At 39.2% G+C, this 23,334-nt stretch overlaps 1 protein-coding gene across 1 annotated transcript in view; it reads right to left on the bottom strand.

Moving 5' to 3' along the window:
* Positions 1–23,334, bottom strand: part of LOC307186397 (uncharacterized protein) — a gene marked incomplete at its 5' end in the record, with an annotated part of 311,829 nt that overhangs the window by 250,890 nt on the left and 37,605 nt on the right. The window contains one exon of the mRNA XM_079921452.1: positions 514–582. Coding sequence (XP_079777578.1) covers positions 514–582 — 69 coding nt within the window. The remainder of the gene's footprint in view (positions 1–513; positions 583–23,334) is intronic.

Genomic DNA, 23,334 nt, shown 5'->3' with positions numbered 1-23,334 from the left:
ACTGTTTTTCCTTGGTTTTCTTTATTCTGTAACATAATTTTGCTAAATTCTGAGTACAAAAATATGCATAAATTGAACACTTGTAAGAAGAGTATAATTGAAAGATTATATCCTGATAGTCAGCTAAAAACTGGAGTAATTCAGTTTAGAAAAGAGAAAATTCTGGGAAAAGATTAAAAAAAAAGATGTGATGTCAAAAAGCCTGAAGTTCTTGACCTGTCAATTGCTAGAGAAACTGTCTTGGATAAACTGCCTGATATCGGTAAGTTTCAGTTTCCTCATCCCTAAAATTGGATTGATGTAGTAGATAACTATGTGCCTGTCTTCCCAACAGCTTTTCTTGGAAACTATCCACTATTTACTTGGGAACTATGATCAACCTTGTTTGTTTGCAACCTTGGAAATTTTCAGGGTGAGATATGAAGCTGGTCCCCATACACAAAGGGCAGGAAGAGGCTGAAGAAAGAGGCAGACCACTCCAGATTAGGAGGTGGTAGTTTTAAGGGAACTTACAAGGCTGGTCTTGGGTGATGGCAAGAAGAGTTGATTTCTGTATAACTCTGCTCAGTATTCTGTAACAACCTAATTGGGAAAAGAATTTGAAAAGTCATTGATACATGTATATGTATAACTGGATCACTTTGTTGTACACCTGAAACTAACACAATACTGTTAATCAACCATACTCCAACATAAAATAAAAAGTTAAAAAAAACACTGAATCAAAACTACAAAAAACATTTTTTTTAATTAAAACTAAAAAAAAAAAAGAAGAAGAGTAGATTTCTGCACCTGCCCACCAGAATCTTAAGAGTTTATACAGCGGCCTTAGCTAGGTTTAGTCCCCTTTTCAGTCCAGATGGTCTCAACAACATCTTACTCTCTCGAGGCTATGTCTCTGAAACAGGTCCTAGTGTGGGAACTGTGGACATAACATCTTCTCAACCCAGCCCTTGATAGGAAGAGAAGTTTTTACGATGATATGCTCTTTCTTACTCAGATGCTCTTCCTGGAGGAGCGCCGTGTACCCTGCTAGGAGCACTGAATAGTGAGCTCAACAGGAAGCCTCCTATCGCCTCCAAGAGCCCTCACCTGGAAGCAATCTCAGCCTGCAGCATACCTGGGGCATGGGAAGCAGCCAACCCATCAGGGATGGTAGGGAAAGGTGGGGCAGGTGTGAGCTGTTGTTCAGGTTTTAAGGCTTTGCACAGGCTGACCAACACAGCCTTGGGTGGATGGTCTTTTCAGGTGGGTCCCGGCAGCAATGAAGTCAAACCACACCACACTGCTTCCCAGCTCCTGTTACCACACACTTTAGGGGTAGCCTTTCGGCTTTTTCAGCTCCCTCTCTGTCTTGGGCCTTTCCCACAGCCTGTACCCATCCCCAGGATTTGTCAGTTTTCCCCAGATCAGCAATGGATTTTCCAACATCATAAATATCTTGTCCCACAACTGGGCTCAGAATGGATATCAGCTTTCCATTCCAGGTGCTGGGGGTGAATTGGAATATTTTGTCCTTCATTCCTGCGGCAAATGTGGCACACTTAGGGCCTTTAACAATGAGCATAGATGGCCTGTTTCATTTCCAACTCCTAAGAATTTTTGGTGCTTCCTCTATAGATTGCCAAGGCCCCATGCACCTACAGAGATCCCCCTCACTGGGCCAAGCTTCCCTGTAGGATCGAATAGTCCAATCTACAAGGGAGTGAGTACCTTGAACCTCCCGAGTGCCATGCAGTCTCTGCCAGAGGACAGGGAGTGTGGGGTGATGTGCTTTGGCTTTCCTTTGTACCAGAGATCAGACGTCACAGGTGCTCTGTCCATTTCACTGTCGATCACAACATCCTCCTCTTCACTCTCCTCACTTTCCCAGGGATTCCACCTCTTACTGTCCTAACCAGGCTTTGTCACAAACAACTGGACCTTACTCCTCAGCAGTCTGCACCCTCCCAGCTTTGCAAAACACACACTAAGGTGTCCAACTTGTTATCCTGCTCTCCCACCTTGTCCGCCAGCCCCAATGCGAGCAGAGCAGTGGACACCCGCATACCCTTCTCTAACCTCAGCTCTCTGCCAGCTCTCTAACTGGACCTCAGCCTCTAGTTGGACATCGGTGGCCACAGTAGAGGCCAGTCCACTGTGGGGGCCATTTGTTTCCCTTCTTTGCCACAGCATGCTCTGTGCAGTTCCTCAGACAAGGATGTTAGACCAGCTGGCGATTTCAGGGCATCCGCAGACTCACAGAGTGGTCCACAAACATCTAACACAGAGGTCAATGGCCAAATCATGATTTCCCTGGAGGATGCCTCTTTCCTGTCAAAAGCTAATAAAAAAAACAGCAGTAAAACCAATGAATTGCTTAAGTAGTAATTAGTAAAAGTTTGTTGTTCACACACCAAAAAGAAACTATTTGCAAACTGGGAGCACTCAAACCAAAACATGGAATGAAGCTCAGAGGTGTATTGTCATAACACAGCTTATATAGTGCGAAAGCAGTTAAGTGTTTATTCTTTATAGGGATTGGTTATGTTACAATTTTCTTAAATAAATGGGAATTGGTTAGTGGTTACCACATTTCGACTTTGAGGAACGTCTTAAGTTCTGCTTATAATTTTCAGAGGCACAAGCAAGAAGTGGCCCAGGACAGGTTAACCTTGCTTGTCTGGCAAAATAAGCTAGATTAAAGCTTTGCTTGTATGACTAACTAGTTTTGTCTGCTCAGGGAATTTTCAAGTCTGGTGTCCATTCGCGCTTGACTTTAATGTTCCCAAGACCCATTTATTTGGTCTCTCAGTTGGCTCGCCAATCATCAGTTCTCGACCTCTGGAATTTCCCTAGTGAAATCTGAAACTGGCCTCCATACACAGAGGGCAAGGAGAGACTGAAGAAAGAGGTAGAGGACTTCAGATGGGTAGAGGGCACTTTTTTTGTTTTTTGTTTTTTTGCTTTTTCTGCATCTATTGAGATGATCATATGGTTTTTATTCTTCAATTTGTTAATATGGTGTATCACATTGACTGATTTGCATATATTGAAGAATCCTTGCATCCCTGGGATAAATCCCACTTGATCATGGTGTATGATCCTTTTAATGTGTTGTTGGACTCTGTTTGCTAGTATTTTGTTGAGGATTTTTGCATCTATATTCATCAGTGATATTGGGCTGTAATTTTCTTTTTTTGTAGAATCTTTGTCTGGTTTAGGTATAAGGGTGATGGTGGCCTCGTAGAATGAGTTTGGGAGTGTTCCATCCTCTGCAATTTTTTGGAAGAGTTTGAGAAGGATGGGTGTTAGCTCTTCTCTAAATGTTTGATAAAATTCACCTGTGAAGCCATCTGTTCCTGGACTTTTGTTTGTTGCAAGGTTTTTAATCACAGTTTCAATTTCAATACTTGTGATTAGTCTGTTCATATTTTTTATTTCATCCTGGTTCAGTCTTGGAAGGTTATACCTTTCTAAGAATTTGTCCATTTCTTCCAGGTTGTCCATTTTATTGGCATAGAGTTGCTTGTAGTAGTCTCTTAGGATGCTTTGTACTTCTGTGGTGTCTGTTGTAACTTCTTTTTCATTTCTAATTTTATTGGAGTCCTCTCTCTCTTTTTCTTGATGAGTCTGCCTAATGGTTTATCAATTTTGTTTATCTTCTCAAAGAACCAGCTTTTAGTGTTATTGATCTTTGCTATTGTTTTCTTTGTTTCTATTTCATTTATTTCTGCTCTGATCTTTAAGATTTCTTTCCTTCTGCTAACTTTGGGTTTTGTTTGTTCTTCTTTCTCTAGTTCCTTTAGGTGTAAGGTTAGATTGTTTATTTGAGATTTTTCTTGTTTCTTGAGATAGGCTTGTATAGCTATAAAATTCCCTCTTAGAACTGCTTTTGCTGCATCCCATAGCTTTTGGATTATCCTGTTTTCATTATCATTTCTCTCTAGGTGGTTTTTGATTTCCTCTTTGATTTCTTCAGTGATCTCTTGGTTATGTAGTAACGTATTGTTTACCTGCATTTGTGTGTGCTTTTTATGTTTTGTTCCCTGTAATTAATTTCTAACCTCATAGCATTGTGTTCAAAAAAGATGCTTGATATGATTTCAATTTTCTTAAATTTACTGAGGTTTGATTTGTAACCCAAGATGTGATCTAGCCTGGAGAATGTTCCATGCACACTTGAGAAAAAACTGTAATCTGCTGTTTTTGGATGGAATGTCCTATAAATATCAATTAAATCTATCTGGTTTATTGTGTCATTTAAAGCTTCTGTTTCCTTATTTATTTTCATTTTGGATGATCTGTCCATTGGTGTAAGTGAGGTGTTAAAGTCCCCCACTATGATTGTGTTACTATCGATTTCCTCTTTTATAGCTGTTAGCAGTTGCCTTATATATTGAGGTGCTCCTATGTTGGGTGCATATATATTTATAATTGTTATATCCTCTTCTTGGATTGATCCCTTGATCATTATGTAGTGTCCTTCCTTGTCTCTTGTAACATTCTTTATTTTAAAGTCTATTTTATCTGATATGAGTATTGCTACTCCAGGTTTCTTCTGATTTCCATTTGCATGGAATCTTTTTCCATCCCCTCACTTTCAGTCTGTATGTGTCCCTAGGTCTGAAGTAGGCTCTTGTACTCTTGTAGACAGCATATATATGGGTCTTGTTTTTGTATCCATTCAGCAATCGTGTATCTTTTGGTTGGAGCATTTAATCCATTCACGTTTAAGCTAATTATTGATATGTATGTTCCTATGACCATTTTCTTAATTGTTTTGGGTTTGTTTTTGAATGCCCTTCTCTTCCCACTTAGAGAAGTTCCTTTAGCATTTGTTGTAGAGCTGGTTTGGTGCTGCTGAATACTCTTAGCCTTTGCATGTCTGTAAAGCTTTTGATTTCTCCATCGAATCTGCATGAGATCCTTGGCGGGTAGAGTAATCTTGGTTGTAGGTTCTTCCCTTTCATCACTTTAAGTATATCATGCCACTCCCTTCTGGCTTGTAGAGTTTCTGCTGAGAAATCAGCTGTTCACCTTATGGGAGTTCCCTTGTATGTTATTTGTCGTTTTTCCCTTGCTGCTTTCAATAATTTTTCTTTGTCTTTAATTTTTGCCAATTTGATTACTATGTATCTCGGCATGTTTCTCCTTGGGTTTATCCTGTATGGGACTCTCTGTGCTTCCTGGGCTTGGGTGGCTATTTCCTTTCCCCTGTTAGGGAAGTTTTCAACTATAATCTCTTCAAATATTTTCTCTGACCCTTTCTCTCTCTCTTCTCCTTCTGGGACCCCTATAATGCGAATGTTTTTGCATTTAATGTTGTCCCAGAGGTCTCTTAGGCTGTCTTCATTTCTTTTCATTCTTTTTTCATTATTCTGTTCCATAGCAGTGAATTCCACAATTCTGTCTTCCAGGTCACTTATCCATTCTTCTGCCTCAGTTATTCTGCTATTGATTCCTTCTCGTGTAGTTTTCATTTCAGTTATTGTATCGTTCATCTCTGTTTGTTCTTTAATTCTTCTAGGTCTTTGTTAAACATTTCTTTCATCTTCTCGATCCTTGCTCCATTCTTTTTCCAAGGTCCTGGGTCATCTTCACTATCATTCTGAATTCTTTTTCTGGTAGGTTGCCTATCTCCACTGCATTTAGATGTTTTTCTGAGGTTTTATCTTGTTCCTTCATCTGGTACATAGCCCTCTGCCTTTTCATCTTGTCTATCTCTCTGTGAATGTGGGTTTTTTTTCCCACAGGCTGCAGGATTATAGTTCTTCTTGCTTCTGCTCTCTGCCCTCTGGTGGATGAGGCTATCTAAGAGGCTTGTGCAACTTTCCTGATGGGGGGGACTGGTGGTGGGTAGCGCTGACTCGGTAGAGGGCAGTTTTAATAAGCAAGGAAACTTACTTACGAGGCTTGTCTTGAGCAGCGGCAAGAAGACTAGATTTCTGCACCCACCTGCCAGAATCTTAAGAGTTTATATAGAGGCCTTAGCTAGGTTTAGACACCTATTTTGTTCAGATGGTCACAATATCTTACTCTCTCAAGGCTGTGTTCTTGAAAGAGCTCTTAGTGTGGGAATGATGGACTGATGTACAGGATGTACATTCCAAGGACAGGAGAGCAGGTAAGGAGCCTCCCACTCCCAGGGTCCAGCTCAAGCATCAGCCAGCAGTCACATGCTCTTGATTGCCTCCTCCAACAAACCTCTAACCGTATTTGGTTGTAGCGGGTTCAGAAACCTCATGCCGATTAGTCCACTAGGCCCTTCATGGGATTGGTGAGCCAGAGAGGGGTCAGACAGTCTTCAATAGCCAAAGGTGGGAGATGACAGTTAAGGAGCTGCTATTGATGATAGTTACTGCCAAGGAAAGGCAGACTGCAATAGGAAAGAAGCTGATAAGCAGAGAGACTGACAGTTAAGAAGTAGAGAGTCATGTCGTTTTGCTCACTGAGTCATTCTAAGTTCAGCTCTCGAATACTATTTGCTTTGTTGTTCAACTTTTCCTTGCAATCACTTGCCAGTACATTTCTCTTTTTTTTACATCATCTTTGAAATTGGTATCACTTGCTGCCAAGGAAACTCCTAATCTGATTAACTTTTCTAATTTTATGTATATATATTTTTAATAAAGAAATAAGATACTGGACATAACAGGACTTTGAAAACTTCAAGCACTACCCAAATATAATACAGTGTTACCTTGTTTATTATATACAACCAACCGCAAATGTTTGAGGGACTGTCATGAAAAAGAAGGATTTCTTTTTATAAGTAGTTTCAAATGGAAATACCAGGGAAAATAAGATTTGGCAAAATTTAAAAGGAGGAAGATTTCAGCTCAATATAAGAAAGAGGGTTTTAAAAACTGGAGTCTTCTAGTTTTCTTGCATTCAACCCTAAAATTCTGTGACACTAAATACCTCCATGATTCTATTCCAAAGGCTACACCCATTCTAGTCAATGGCAACATTCCCTCAGCTCTATATTACTTTGGATAAAAAGCTATCCTTTCAAGTTTTCTACGACTTTTGTTTAATACATACATGCATACATACATACACATATATAAATATAAATTTTACATATATTTTAATTTTCTCTCTATATGTGTATATAGTTTCTAAACCAGTAACTCTCAGAAAACTGAAGTCACTGATTGTTATTTTCTCTCCAGCAACTACTCCCATTTCTTTTAGCAAGAATAAATAGTTAAGATTTAAGGGAACCATTCATCCCCATTCTTTGTCCATATTTTTTCATTGAAGCTGAATGTTGGGCTGGGATTGTTCAGGACTAGAGGATATGACCTCAATTAAGCCCATCAGTGTATTGAATTTCCTGCCCATAAAAATTGCTTAAGGGACAGGCACATAAACTAAGCTGGCTTAATTAGTGTCAAATCAGAAAGTTGCTCTGGACCAATTAAATGGCGCATCAGGAACTTTGCTGGGAATTCTGAAACAAAGATCCTTTCTTCAGTTGTAGGCATTTGACTCTGGAATCTGCCAGCAACCTTCATGTGTTTATGGGGGAAACAATCACAGAATAGGTTCTAATACATTAGAAACAGAGTGGAGAAATAACACTGTGTCCTTGATGACCAGGTTGAGTCACTGGATTAAATCTAATATTAAACCTTTTAAAAAGATGAACTTTTTATTTCCTTTTAGTGTTTAAGACAGTTTGAGCTCAACTGTCTTTAACTTGTAACTGAATGCATTTTAAATAATGCAAGTGAGAGGAGTGATGAATGAAGGGTACCAGAATAGGCCACACCAAATTATGCCTCTCTGGCCTATGGACTGTTTTGAGGTAATGGCCATTGAGAACTAGCAGATGCTGGTAAAGGACCCTTAACAACTCTTATCAATAGGGAAAACTTAAATCTGTATAATAAACCTTACTAAACAACCCTTGTTTACCATACTTTTCTGTCACCTTCTCATAACTTGTTCCCGCCTCTCAGAAGCCCCAAACCCTAAGATGGTATATGGGTCCAAGTTCTAACCAGCCCTTTAGGTTACTCATCATTGGTTGCTCCCATGGGTGTGCAGGATACACATGTTAATAAACTTCTGTTTGTTTTCCTTTTGTTAATCTGTCTTTTTACAGTCTAATTTACAGGGCCCTGCCAGAGATGGGCAAAGGAAAAATATTTTTTCCTCCCCTAAATGGACAACACTGTTCCCACTATGTTTGTTCAAACTCCACATACCTGCACAATCTGACATTATACCCTAGTGACAATATTCACAAAATCCACCAAGGTAAGGACTGAGATGGCAAAATTTTAAAAATAAAAATTAAAAAGGTTTGAGTTATTAAAAATCACAATTCAACTGAGTAAATTTGAAGCTCTCATTGGTCTTATTAGGCAATTCATGAATTGGGCAGCATCCCATCTAGCAACTGAAAGGGCAGTCTAAGGTGTTCTACAAATGGAAGAATTTTATAGGAAGAAGCGTGGGGCCAAGGAGTTATTAGCAAAAAAAAAAAAAAAGGATTTTTTTTTTTAAGCCAGGATATCTTTTTGGGGGGAGGGGGAGGAAACAGCAAGGGTTTTATCACTGAAATTGCCTCTTCTTCCTATGGGGGATACAGTGGTCCCACATGGCAGATTATCTCATTGGTGCTGACCAGAAAATTCCAGACTGGTTGATTAAAATTACATATTTGGTGAAGGTCGAAACTGCTGTTAGGTTAGGTTTTAAATCTAGGTTTGGTGCCTTGGGTTTCAGCACAAGTGACGCCATTTTGGGCCTGTGGTTTTTCTCTTTAACAGCATAAGATATTTACTCACATGACCATGGATTATGAATTGCCTACTAAATGTGACTGAGAATAATTCTGTAAAGTCTGGAGCTGTAGGCAAAATTATGTCATACAGAAAGTGTGTCTTCAGGACTACATTCCTCCCCTCTCACTATGAACCTACACCCTCTCCTCCAAAGAAACATGTACAGAATATTTATCTTTGCTCTCCAGTAACTACACATATATATGGAATACTTCCTGGATTCCAACATCTTTTTTTTTTTTTCTCTGCAATAACTACATTTGGAAGGGTATTGGAGTAGGAAGGACTTCATATTTTTCAACTCCCAGAGTTATTTGTGTTCCAAGAGAGCATGCCTGTGTGAGCCAACAGGAGTTGAACTCTTGTAACAAATGTTTCTAAGAACCGTTATAACAGAATATAACAGAAACTCCTATAGTAAATATGAACCCCACAGCCCACAAACTCTGGTGCTAAAAAAAAACAAAAACATAAAACAATTTTTTTAATTACTTAATTTAATGTCTATCTCAAGTCCTCATTCTGCCTCATGACAGAAAACAGCCTATCTTAGCTTACTCTCTGCCTTCTATTCTTGCTCCCTTCCAGGTGGAGACAGTAGGAGGGTAGTAGATGCTGAGTCTAATTTGGAAATATTATCAAGAATAAAAAACCTGTATCAAAATAATTTCTGCTACACTGCTTTATCAGTAAAGTTCTAAGAATTCTAAATTAATCGGATTGTTGTATCTAATGGAATTTGATCTTAACCCAATCTTCTACCTAAAGCCTCACTTTACCAAAATAATATTGGTTTTTGAATAGAATTGTAAAGATAATTCTTAAGACAGCAGAATAAGTGGCTAATGGTGAAATCGCTAACATCAGTGATTAGAAGCCAGGGGACAGACTATTCACCCTATGCTAAAGAAATAATTCAAAAGAGTGGAGAGAAGTGAATGGTTTTCAAAGAAAATGTCTGAGAACCAGAATTTGCATAGTTTCCAGAAAACAGGTCTGATAAAGCAAGAATAGAAGATAATGAGCTAGGACATTTCCTCCTCTCCAGCAAGTCTGCAACCTCATCAAGATCAAACATAACCTGGCCTGGCTAGAAGTCAATTGGTAAAATAAATTATCAAAAATATAATTAAGTAAGCAGAGAGGCCTGGGCAAGCTTCTTAGACTTTTTAATATCAAAGCTGTAAAAATGAAGCTTCCTGGGGTCATTCCATCAAAATCACTAACAAAGCCTACATCTGGCTTGACTCTGACCAGCGATCTTGCCTCAGAATCAATTAGGGCAATTACAAACTAGTGGAGCACAAGGGCTCATCTGTGGTTAATTGAGTAAAACATACTTAATCAACTTTCTGAGTAAGAAGTACATAGAAAATCAGAATCCCTCATGTCCACTGGTGCTTGCTCTGTCCTGTTACTTAAAATCTGGCTCTTTTATGGATATGAAGGGAAAATGTTTGAAGGAGGACAAAAAGATGGTATTTATAACCCTTCCTATCACCAATAAACAATTTCCAATATATCCGAAGACTATCTTTGTGCCCTAGAGAGAGCACAAACATGTACAACCAAAAACAATCAAACAAAAGCAGCTAAACCTCAAGATCTGGAATCAAATTGGCGGAGTAGAACCATGTGCTCTCTCCCTCTTGCGAGAACACCAGAATCACAACCAACTGCTGAACAATCATCAACAGGAAGACACTGGAACTCACCAAAAAAGATACCCACACCCAAAGACAAAGGTGAAGCCACAATGAGATGGTAGGAGGGGCGCAATCACAATAAAAACAAATCCCATAACTGCTGAGTGGGTGACTCACGAACTGAACACTTTACCACAGAAGTCAACCCACTGAGTGAAGGTTCTGAGCCCCACATCAGGCTTCCGAAAATGGGGGCCCGGCAATGGGAGGAAGAATTTCTAGAGAATCAGAATTTGAAGGCTAGCAGGACTTTTTTTTTTTTTTTTTTTTTGCAGTACACGGGCCTCTCACTGTTGTGGCCTCTCCAGTTGCAGCGCACAGGCTCCGGATGCGCAGGCTCAGCGGCCATGGCTCACGGGCCCAGCCGCTCCACGGCATGTGGGATCTTCCCGGACCGGGGCACGAACCCGTGTCCCCTGCATCAGCAGGTGGACTCTCAACCACTGCGCCACCAGGGAAGCCCGGCTAGCAGGATTTGATTGCAGGATTCTGACAGGACAGAGGGAAATAGACACTCTACTCTTGGAGGAAACACACAAAGTAGTATGTGCATCAGGACCCAGGGGAAGGAGCAGTGATGCCAGGAGAGACTGAACCAGACATACCTGCTAGTGTTGGAGGGTCTTCTACAGAGGTGGTGGGTGGCTATGGCTCACTGTGAGGACAAGGACACTGGCAACAGAAATTCTGGGAAGTACTCCTTGGCGTGAGCCCTCCCAGAGTCCGCCATCAGCCCCACCAAAGAGCCTTGGTTGGCTCCAGTGTTGGGTTACTTCAGGCCAAACAACCAACAGGGAGAGAACACAGCCCCACCCACCAGTAGTCAAGTGGATTAAAGTTTTACTCAGCTCTGCCCACCAGAGCAACAGCCAGCTCTACCACCAGTCCCTCCCATCAGGAAACTTGCACAAGCCTCTTAAATAGCCTCACCCACGAGAGGGCAGAGAGCAGAAGCAAGAAGAACTACAATCCTGCAGCCTGTGGAACAAAAACCACATTTACAGAAAGATAGACAAGATGAAAAGGCAGAGGGCTATGTACCAGATAAAGGAACAAGATATAACCACAGGAAAACAACTAAATGAAGTGGAGATAGACAACCTTCCAGAAAAAGAATTCAGAATAATTATAGTGAAAATGATCCAGGACCTTGGAAAAAGAATGGACCAAAGATCGAGAAGATGAAAGAAATGTTTAACAAAGACCTAGAAGAATTAAAGAACAAACAAACAGAGATGAACAATACAACAAATGAAATGAAAACTACACAGAGGGAATCAATGGCAGAATAACTGAGGCAGAAGAACGGATAAGTGACCTGGAAGACAGAATTGTGGAATTCACTGCTATGGAACAGAATAATGAAAACAGAATGAAAAGAAATGAAGACAGCCTAAGAGACCTCTGGGACAACATTAAACGCAACAACATTTGCATTATAGGGGTGCAGAAGGAGAAGAGAGAGAGGAAGGTTCAGAGAAAATATTTGAAGAGAATATAGTCAAAAACTTCCCTAACATGGGAAAGAAAATAGCCACCCAAGTCCAGGAAGCGCAGAGAGTCCCATACAGGATAAACCCAAGGAGAAACATGCCGAGATACATAGTAATCAAATTGGCAAAAATTAAAGACAAAGAAAAATTATTGAAAGCAGCAAGGAAAAAACAACAAATAACATACAAGGGAACTCCCATAAGGTTAACAGCTGATTTCTCAGCAGAAACTCTACAAGCCAGAAGGGAGTGGCATGATATACTTAAAGTGATGAAAGGGAAGAACCTACAACCAAGATTACTCTACCCGCCAAGGATCTCATGCAGATTCGATGGAGAAATCAAAAGCTTTACAGAGAAGCAAAGGCTAAGAGTATTCAGCAGCACCAAACCAGCTCTACAACAAATACTAAAGGAACTTCTCTAAGTGGGAAGAGAAGGGCATTGAAAAACAAACCCAAAACAATTAAGAAAATGGTCATAGGAACATACATATCAATAATTAGCTTAAACGTGAATGGATTAAATGCTCCAACCAGAAGATACACGATTGCTGAATGGATACAAAAACAAGACCCATATATATGCTGTCTACAAGAGTACAAGAGCCTACTTCAGACCTAGGGACACATACAGACTGAAAGTGAAGGGATGGAAAAAGATATTCCATGCAAATGGAAATCAGAAGAAACCTGGAGTAGCAATACTCATATCAGATAAAATAGACTTTAAAATAAAGAATGTTACAAGAGACAAGGATGGACACTACATAATGATCAAGGGATCAATCCAAGAAGAAGATATAACAATTATAAATATATATGCACCCAACATAGGAGCACCTCAATATATAAGGCAACTGCTAACAGCTGTTAAAAGAGGAAATTGACAGTAACACAATAATAGTGGGGGACTATAACACCACACTTACACCAACGGACAGATCATCCAAAATGAAAATAAATAAGGAAACACAAGCTTTAAATGACACAATAAACCAGATAGATTTAATTGATATTCATAGGACATTCCATCCAAAAACAGCAGATTACACTTTCTTCACAAGTGTGCATGGAACGTTCTCCAGGATAAATCACATCCTGAGTCACAAATCAAGCCTCAGTAAATTTAAAAAATTTGAAATCATATCAAGCATCTTTTCTGACCACAATGCTATGAGATTAGAAATCATTTACATGGGAAAAAATGTAAAAAACACAAAAACATGGAGGCTAAACAATACGTTACTAAATGACCAAGAGATCACTGAAGAAATCAAAGAGGAAAGCAAAACATACCTAGAGACAAATGACAATGAAAACAAGACGACACAAAACATATGGGATGCAGCAAAAGCAGTTCTAAGAGGGAAGTTTATAGTTATACAAGCCTACCTCAGGAAACAAGAAAAATCTCAAATAAATAATCTAACATTACACCTAAAGGAACTACAGAAAGAGGAACAAACAAAACCCAAAGTTAGCAGAAGGAAAGAAATCATAAAGATCAGAGCAGAAATAAATGAAATAGAAACAAAGAAAACAATAGCAACGATCAATAAAACTAAAAGCTAGTTCTTTGAGAAGATAAACAAAATGGATAAACCATTAGCCAGATGTATCAAGGAAAAGAGGGAGAGGATTCAAATCAATAAAATTAAAAATGAAAAAGGAGAAGTTACAACAGACACTGCAGAAATACAAAGCATCCTAAGAGACTACTACAAGTAACTCTAGTCCAATAAAATGGACAACCTGGAAGAAATGGACAAATTCTTAGAAAGGTATAACCTTCCAAGACTGAACCAGGAAGAAATAGAAAATATGAACAGACCAATCACAAGTATTGAAATTGAAACTGTGAATAAAAATCCTCCAACAACAACAACAACAAAATTCTCCAACAAACAAAAGTCCAGGAACAGATGGCTTCACATGTGAATTCTATCAAACATTTAGAGAAGAGCTAACACCCATCCTTCTCAAACTCTTCCAAAAAATTGCAGAGGAAGGAACACTCCCAAACTCATTCTATGAGGCCAGCATCACGTTGATACCAAAGGCAGATCCAGATACTACAAAAAAAAGAAATTTACAGACCAATATCACTGATGAATATAGATGCAAAAATCCTCAGCAAAATACTAGCAGGGTCCAACAACACATTAAAAGGATCATACACCATGATCAAGTGGGATTTATCCCAGGGATGCAAGGATTCTTCAATACACGCAAATCAGTCAATGTGATACACCATATTAACAAATTGAAGAATAAAAACCATATGGTCATCTCAATAGATGCAGAAAAAGCTTTTGACAAAATTCAACCCATTTAAGATAAAAACTCTCCAGAAAGTGGGCATAGAGGGAACCTACCTCAACATAATAAAGGCCATATATGACAAACTCACAGCAAACATCATTCTCAATGGTGAAATATTGAAAACATTTCCTCTATGATCAAGAACATGACTAGGATGTCCACTCTCACTACTATTATTCAACATAGTTTCGGAAGTCCTAGCCATGGCAATCAGAGAAGAAAAAGAAATAAAAGGAATACAAATTGGAAAAGAAGAAGTAAAACTGTCACTGTTTGCAGATGACATGATACTATACATAGAGAATCCTAAAGATGCCACCAGAAAACTACTAGACCTAATCAATGAATTTGGTAAAGTTGCAGGATACAAAATTAATGCACAGAAATCTCTTGCATTCCTCTACACAAATGATGAAAAATGTGAAAGAGAAATTAAGGAAACACTCCCATTTACCATTTCAATAAAAAGAATATAATACCTAGGAATAAACCTACCTAGGGAGACAAAAGACCTGTATGCAGAAAACTATAAGACACTGATGAAAGAAATGAAAGATGATACCAACAGATGGAGAGATATACCATGTTCTTGGATTGGAAGAATCAATATTGTGAAAATGACTATACTACCCAAAGCAATCTACAGATTCAATACAATCCCTATCAAATTACCAGTGGCATTTTTTTTAAGAAAAAAAAAATCTTAAAATTTCTATAGAGACACAAAATACCCCGAATAGTCAAAGCAGTCTTAAGGGAAAAAAGTGGAGCTGGAGGGGCTTCCCTGGTGGCGCAGTGGTTGAGAGTCTGCCTGCCGATGCAGGGGACACGGTTTCGTGCCCCAGTCCGGGAGGATCCCACATGACACGGAGCGGCTGGGCCTGTGAGCCATGGCCACTGAGCCTGCGCATCCGGAGCCTGTGCTCTGCAACGGGAGAGGCCACAACAGTGAGAGGCCCGTGTACCGCAAAAAAAACAAAAAATAGTGGAGCAGGAGGAATCAGACTCCCTGACTTCAGACTATACTACAAAGCTACAGTAATCAAGACAATATGGTACTGGCACCAAAACAGAAATATAGATCAATGGAACGAGATAGAAAGTCCAGAGATAAACCCACGCACCTATGGTCAACTAATCTATGACAAAGGAGGCAAGGATATACAATGGAGAAAAGACAGTCTCTTCAATAAGTGGTGCTGGGAAAACTGGACAGCTACATGTAAAATAATGAAATTAAAACACTCCATAACACCATACACAAAAATAAACTCAAAATGGATTAGAGTACCTAAATGTAAGACTGGACAGTATAAAACTCTTAGAGGAAAACATAGGAAGAACACTCTTTGACATAAATCACAGCAAGATCATTTTTGATCCACCTCCTAGAGTAATGGAAATAAAAACAAAAATAAACAAATGGGACCTAATGAAAATTAAAAGCTTTTGCACAGCAAAGGAAACCATAAACAAGATGAAAAGACAACCCTCCGAATGGGAGAAAATATTTGCAAATGAATCACCGGAGAAAGTAGTAATCTTCCAAATATATAAACAGCTCATGCAGCTCAATATTAAAAAAAACAATCCAATCCAAAAATGGGCAGAAGACCTAAATAGACCTTTCTCCAAAGAAGACATATAGATGGCCAAGAAACATATGAAAAGCTGCTCAACATCACTAATTATTAGAGAAATGGAAATCAAAACTAAAATGAGGTATCACTGCACAGCAGTTAGAATGGGCACCATCAGAAAATCTACAAACAACAAATGCTGGAGCGGGTGTGGAGAAAAGGGAGCCGTTTTTCACTGTTGCTGGAAATGTAAATTGATACAGCCACCATGGAGAACAGTATGGAGGTTCCTTAAAAAACTAAAAATAGAATTACCATATGATCCAGCAATCCCACTACTGGACATATACCCAGAGAAAATCATAATTCAAAAAGACACATGCACCCCAATGTTCATTGCAGCACTATTTACAATAGCCAGGTCATGGAAGCAACCTAAATGCCCATCGACAGACGAATGGATAAAGAAGATATGGTACCTATATGCAATGGAATATCACTCAGCCATAAAAAGGAACGAAATTGGGTTGTTTTTTGAGACGTGGATGGATCTAGAGACTGTCATACAGAGTGAAGTAAGTCAGAAAGAGAAAAACAAATATCGTATATTAACGCATATATGTGGAACCTAGAAAAATGGTACAGAGGAACCGGTTTGCAGGGCAGAAATTGAGACACAGATGTAGAGAACAAATGTATGGACACCAAGGGGGGGAAGTGGTGGGTGGGTGGTGGTGTGATGAATTGGGCGATTGGGTTTGACATGTGTACACTGATGTGTATAAAATGGATGACTAATAAGAACATGCTGTATTAAAATATATATATATATAATTTAAAAATTCAAGAACAACAAAAAAAAAGCAGCTAAACCTGGAAGTTGCATTGGTCAATAAGCTGAACATGAGCTTTGATCCAAAATCCTAGCTCTTAAAATGTTCTGCAAGGATGTAATTTTATTTTCACTCTCTAGTGATGATACATTCTGAAAATTAAGTTTAAAAAATACTCCCAGATTAACTTAGCTCAGTACTCCCTTTTCTTTTCAACCTATTCCAAGAGACAAGTGCCAGCTCTAGCAAGACAGTAGAAAATACAGCTCATGCTGGAATCCAGCATTTTCCAAACAACATTCAGAGTCAATCAATCTCCAATGCATCTAATTTTTTGAAGACAGCTCTGTTACAGAAAGAATAGCCAAAAACCACTTCTACTGGGCATGGGGGTGGGGAAGACACTACAAGTTACTTACCAGAGAATTGGGGCCAACCATCAAAGTATATAGGTTTCTATTGAGCAATGAAATTTCTAACCTAAGCTCTATGAGGAGTGAGTCCCTTATATCTATGGAAAGACTACCTTCTAATTCTAATCTAAAGCACCGGGTGAATAAGCAAGAACTTTTTAAAGAATCCAAACAGCTCATTTCCTCCTGCTGCTGGGTACACTTTTAACAAGTTGGCATTAGCACACAACTTCCTCTGAATGGAAGAGAACAAAGAGAAAGAATAAACGAGATATAAAACAGAAAACAAAAATGCCCTAGGGTTGTTCTGAACTCCAGAGGCTCAGACTAGGTGAATGGTGCTTCATCAGCACAGTGGGAAGTTCCCAAGCAGGCAGACCCCATGCCCTAGAAAATGCCTCTGATGTGGATCTCTAATCAAATTAAACAAAGAATTTTAAAGAGAGGATGAAAAAAAAAGTGGCATGTTTTTGTGGGAAGAATATTATGTTGCCTCGCCTTCTCTGGAATTGGTACTCTGGCACCACGCAACTGTCTGGAGTGTTCTTTCCCAGCAAAACAAGGCTCAAATTATTTATGTTTTCATTGTGTCACATTACATGAGGCTACAATGCAAAATAATCAACAAAAAGAAGCCTCAGGTGACACAGATGGTAGCACCAATTGTTTAAGAAAAAATACCTGATCACAAGCTTTGCATTAAAACTGCTCTGACAAATGAAATCATCATAAGAAGAAAATAGCACTTTGATTGAATAATAATTCTGAGTAAATGTCAACTTCGCCTATATCCATTTGGCATTAAAGATGGCTTTGGAATAAAATGAGAAGGACACCGTTTCTTGTTCCACATGAATAGAGATTAAGTAGTGTAAGATCTTTTGAGAAGCAAGGAGAGAGAATTCCCACAGGGTTTGGATGGGCTCAGATTTTTAAATACGAGGGTACATGTGTGTGCAGCCTATAAACAAAAAATCAAATCCTTCACACATGCACTGTTCTGAAGTGTTCAATCTCTGAGATATGTGGGAATTGAGGCCAAACAAGCTAGTAGAATAGCAGAGAAGAGAAGATACTAACCGAAGTTTAAATATATTTTCCCATATTTTATTGCCTACATAGAGGTGTCAGTGTATACAAAAATAACAGATACATAGAGCATTTAGATAACCTTTTCTGAAATGTCTGTGATCTCATGTTGAGAGTGTTGTTTGTACAGCCTTAATATTTAAGATGTCTCTGCAGCTCTTTAGCTTCTTGCCCCTTATACTCAACAATGATAGAGATGAGAGTGAGTATCAAATACAGCTGTCAAGTTTGATATGTAACCCAGGGTCCCTGTACAGCCTTGGGTTCGAGTGGCTGTAAACCTGGCATCTACAGTCATAGGCACTCGGGCAGGTCTTACCTCTGGGCTTGACATTGCCCTTGCACACCCAAGGTAGTTTCTCCATTCTTTTTTCTGTCTGCTTCTAGAGAGCTAAGCCAAAGATTTCTCTTTTGTGAGTCTTTAGGTTTCGTCATCTACCATTCTCAGCTGACCCCCTTTCTCATGCTATCCATAAGCTATTTTGTCATCTTGCTGTCTTCCCTCCCTTGCACGTGCCTTGCCTTGTGAAGCTCACTTACAGCTGTACACTTTCCATGCTGGTTGGCAGGCTGAGTGGTAGGATTTCATTTTTAGTGATTGTTGTGGTACTTGATGTCCCTTCTGATGTAAATAGAGCTCCACAGTTTCCAGGAAAAAAATGGAGGGTTCTATGTAAAGCCTTGTGAGTAATGGTTGAAAGCTTAAAGGAGATTTATGATTAGTCCCATCCCGGATGTCTTCCCCAAGTATACCCAGAGTGAAAAGCTGGCACCCTGACCTGCTCGATTGCCTCATTTTTCACCGTGTGGAAGGGTGGTCTTGGAAAAGGGGGTGATGCTTAATAACCCCCCATGCATTCCCAGGCTATTTTAGCACCCCCAACACAGGCTGGGTCTCTTTTCTCACTTATCACTATTAAACTTTGTCAGAAAGCTTACAAGCCGGCAGCATGTACCGACAGCTTTCATTTCTGCATCTCCAAGGACTACCTTTAGCATTACAAATGGTCATCACAGGTGTAAGCTGATGCTGTTATTTTGATCTCCTTCCAAACAAAGACGTTCTCCTAAGGATCTCTGCTGTGTGTGGCTGGCTCCATATTTCCAGTGAGTTATCGTGTATGCAGAATGATTTCTGAGTGTTGTAAAGATGTCCATAATTTTTTGAGCTGAAAGAGCTTCCCCAGAGGCCAAATTTATATTCTGATAACATAATCCTCATGTCTCATCTCCCTAAGCAGGGCTTCAGGAAAAGATGATCCTGAAGCCAAATCTACAAACTATTCCTACTTCTACACCATTAGTAATAGGAAATGACTCTAACACAGCTCCTCAATTGTCACCCACAAGGCTACATCCTCATGTACTAGTTTTGCATCAAAATTAATTCTATTCATATCCACATCTGTTTAGAAGTACCTCAGTTCAGGTCTGCTAATAATTGAAAATATGTCTATACGAAGTTTTCAGAGATATATCCAGACAATTCATGTAACTTCTTGTATTTCTCTCCTATCAAGAGAAAACTGCCTCTACTTGCAGGCTAAAACTACCAGGGACTCTGGAAGACTTCTTTAGCACTGCACAGTAGCTGATTGAAAGCAGTTTATTCAGGGATTGTGCCAGTGCTCGAGAGAGGTGGCAAGTCCCAACAGTTGCTACGTACAGCTTTTTGACTCTTCTTTACAGATGGTGACGACAGTCATGCTGCATCCTGAGATGCGTTACCAGTGCTTTATGGGAAGAATCCTAGAAGATGTCTGAGGAGCTCCTTCTTCTTCAGAAAACCTTGGCAATGAATATGGCAAAATCCAAGGACTTCACTATTAGTCATCTGCCTGTCCCGTCAAGTTCTGGCAAAGCTGAATATTTTCCTTAGCACCTTCTTGAGTATTCTGTGTAATAGAAAGTCTTATGCATAATGGTAGAAGGCAATAAGGATACTGATAAACTATTACTCTCAAGGATTTCCTCTCCAAAGGCCCTCACAGTGAAAGAGTAGAACCCATATACTTGCTGTCATTTGATCCATAAGACACTCCATAGTACCACCAACAAATGGGGAGCCCAAAAGAGGTATGAACATAGGCAAAAAACAGAAATGACAAAATGCAGTAGGTCTGAAGGTTAGTCCAGGCTACTTTAATCCCTGAGGGTCTATCAAGCTGACTTCCCCTTGGGAATGTTTTCTGGATAGCTCTGAAAGGAAGTGAACTTTGCAAGAAGAGTCTCAACATGAATATTCTGGGGCTTGGTTATTAGCTTCATCATGAATAGGCTTTACCTTCTCGGATCCTACTTTTCTATATTTTATTAGGATATCTCACGTGACCATCTCAGAAAATCTGCCATTGCCCCTTTTATAAGTGTCCAAGTGTGGCTTACAATTTAGGACTCTTCCTACTTCTGAATTCAAAAGACCCCATGCTGTTGAGCAAAATGATAAACCATTAATATTTTTATAATTCTTCACAGACGTACAGAACCATACATCATGGATAAGATGAACATAGCATAACACTCATCAAGAGAAAGAACAATGAAAAAATTTATTAGACAAGGTTCTATTTGCATACAGGAACAATAACATTTATTGAGCACTTACTCCACATGAGGCACAGTTTTTTATATGCATTTTACATATATCACATATTTAATACTCATAACAAAACTTATGCAGTATATGCTATTATTTTCTACGTTTTATAGATGAGAAAACTGAAGCATGACACGAATCGGTAATCTGATCAATGTAAAATTATTGGTAAGTGGCAAAAATGAGGTTAAAAGCCAAGCAGTCTGGCTTTGTAGCACACTACCTTAACCATCAGTCCATACTGCCTATGGTCAACACTAATCATTGCTTTGCTCTTACAAGGGGAACTGCTTGATTAAGATCACTAATGATCATGCATGTATCAATTCTGTATTGTGACAATGCTGCATAATAAAGCACTCAAAACTTCAGTGGCCTATACCAGGGAGCATTTATTTATCATGCATCACTGGGATTCAGCTGGCCTAGGCTAGGCTTAGCTGGGCTTGGCTGGGATCATTCATTTTTCTGCAGAGTGGTTCTGCTTTGCATGCCTCTCCACCAGTCTCTGCTTGCATCTTGTTTACCAATATTCCATTGGCCCAGTGCAAGCCACATGGCAGAGTTCAAGAGTCAGAGTGCAAGGGCCCTACCAAAGGTGTATGGCAATGGACACAGGGAGAGGTAGAACTGGGTCATTCTAGAGACTGTCATACAGAGTGAAGTAAGTCAGAAAGAGAAAAACAAATACCGTATGCTAACACATATATATGGAATGTAAAAAAAAAAAAAAAAAGGTTCTGAAGAACCTAGGGGCAGGACAGGAATAAAGACGCAGACGTAGAGGATGGACTTGAGGACACGAGGAAGGGTAAGCTGGGATGAAGTGAGAGAGTGGCATGGACATGTATACACTACCAAATGTAAAACAGATAGCTAGTGGGAAGCAGCTGCAAAGCACAGGGAAATCAGCTCGGTTCTTTGTGACCACCTAGAGGGGTGGGATAGGGAGGGTGGGAGGGAGGAGATATGGGGATACACGTATACATATAGCTGATTCACTTTGTTATACAGCAGAAACTAACACACCACTGTAAAGCAATTATACGCCAATAAAGATGTTAAAAAAAATTGGGTCATTATGTAAGCCTACTATAATTAGTAACAAGGAATGTAAATTGAGTTGGAAGCCAAATTTTACTATATTTATTCATCCTTTTATCCATGCATTCAGTAAACTCTCTTGAGTTTCACATATAAGCACTGCCCTTACATCTTTAGTCATACCAAGATAAAATTCAGAGTTGCTCCTTCAAAAAGACTTGTAATTTCGTTGATGAGATAGACAAACCAACAGTTACCATACATCATGGTATTGCAAAGAATGTTATGAGAGCAAAGACTAGAGCTCCAAAGAAGGGTTGTATTCAATAAGGAGAAAGGATAAAGGGGAGGAGTGACTCCCCTAAGATAATGTTCAGGCTAAACTTTTATGTGTAGGTAGTTCAGATAATAGCAAATGTGCCTGCATTACATGCAGCAGGACATCAAGAGATGAAAATGGAAGTGAGATCATGAAGGGATTTGCATGTCACACTAAATAGCCCAAATTCTATCCTGAAGGCAACAGAAGGCTATGAAAGATTTAAGCAAATTATCAAACTTTGTAAAAATGTCTATACAATGCCTGACAATTTTCTGATGGGTAATTTACAAGTTGATATATAGGTAGGTAAGTGGTATTAGACAGAGATAATCCTTCTATAATGTTCCTTTATTTTGAAGTCCCCAAAGACACTTTCTTATTGATGTTCCAAAGTGTGATTAGTCTTTGAATGACTGGTTCACACTTACTAATAAACATGTAAGATAAATATCGAAGAATCAATTTATTTATATGCACTGAGAAATATAACTTTTACACAACCTATAAGTATTTGAGTCAGTAGGGTTGGCACATTGCTTCCCCAGGGCCAAACTGTGTGGTCATGCAATAAACATTAACCAAAGTCTGTTTTAATAATTTACTGTGAAATATTATAGTGACAAGGACCATAAAACAGAGAGGCAGACGTGGAAATTAGATTTCTTGGTGAGCATGGAATCAAATCAATGGGAGTTAGATGAATTGAATGTTTAATGGCAACAGGTAAGAATACCTGTTGGTCATTTTCACAATAGAGTTGCACTTTCCATTCAGATCAGAAAGACCTAAGATCCGTCCCCTGGCTCCAAATCTTAAGGGCCAACCTTGCCAGTGGGACATAAGTAACTTGATGTCTAATGACTAGACTCCCTTCTTCCTTTCATGATCATTACCTTTTGCCCAAAGTCTTGGTTTCTTTTCCTGCATTTCCACAGTTGACTGATGCCCCTTCTGTGTGGCACCTTTTTTCTTTAAATATGTTAAAACTTCAACCAGAAGCCATCTGGTCTGTCACAAGTCTGCTGATCTATAATCTAATATTGATTTTACCATTTATCTCCCACAGAGCCAATTATTTCCTTCACTGTCAACATTCCTAGTGGGCTTCTTATTGTAGCCTCTTAATACTAAAGAAAAAAAAACAAAGACACTAG

The sequence above is a fragment of the Stenella coeruleoalba genome (assembly GCF_951394435.1).
Source record: "Stenella coeruleoalba genome assembly, chromosome: 5".
In the NCBI taxonomy this organism is placed as follows: domain Eukaryota; kingdom Metazoa; phylum Chordata; class Mammalia; order Artiodactyla; family Delphinidae; genus Stenella; species Stenella coeruleoalba.
The sequence above is the reverse complement of the archived record's forward strand: the minus strand, read 5'-3'. Positions and strand labels throughout refer to the sequence as shown.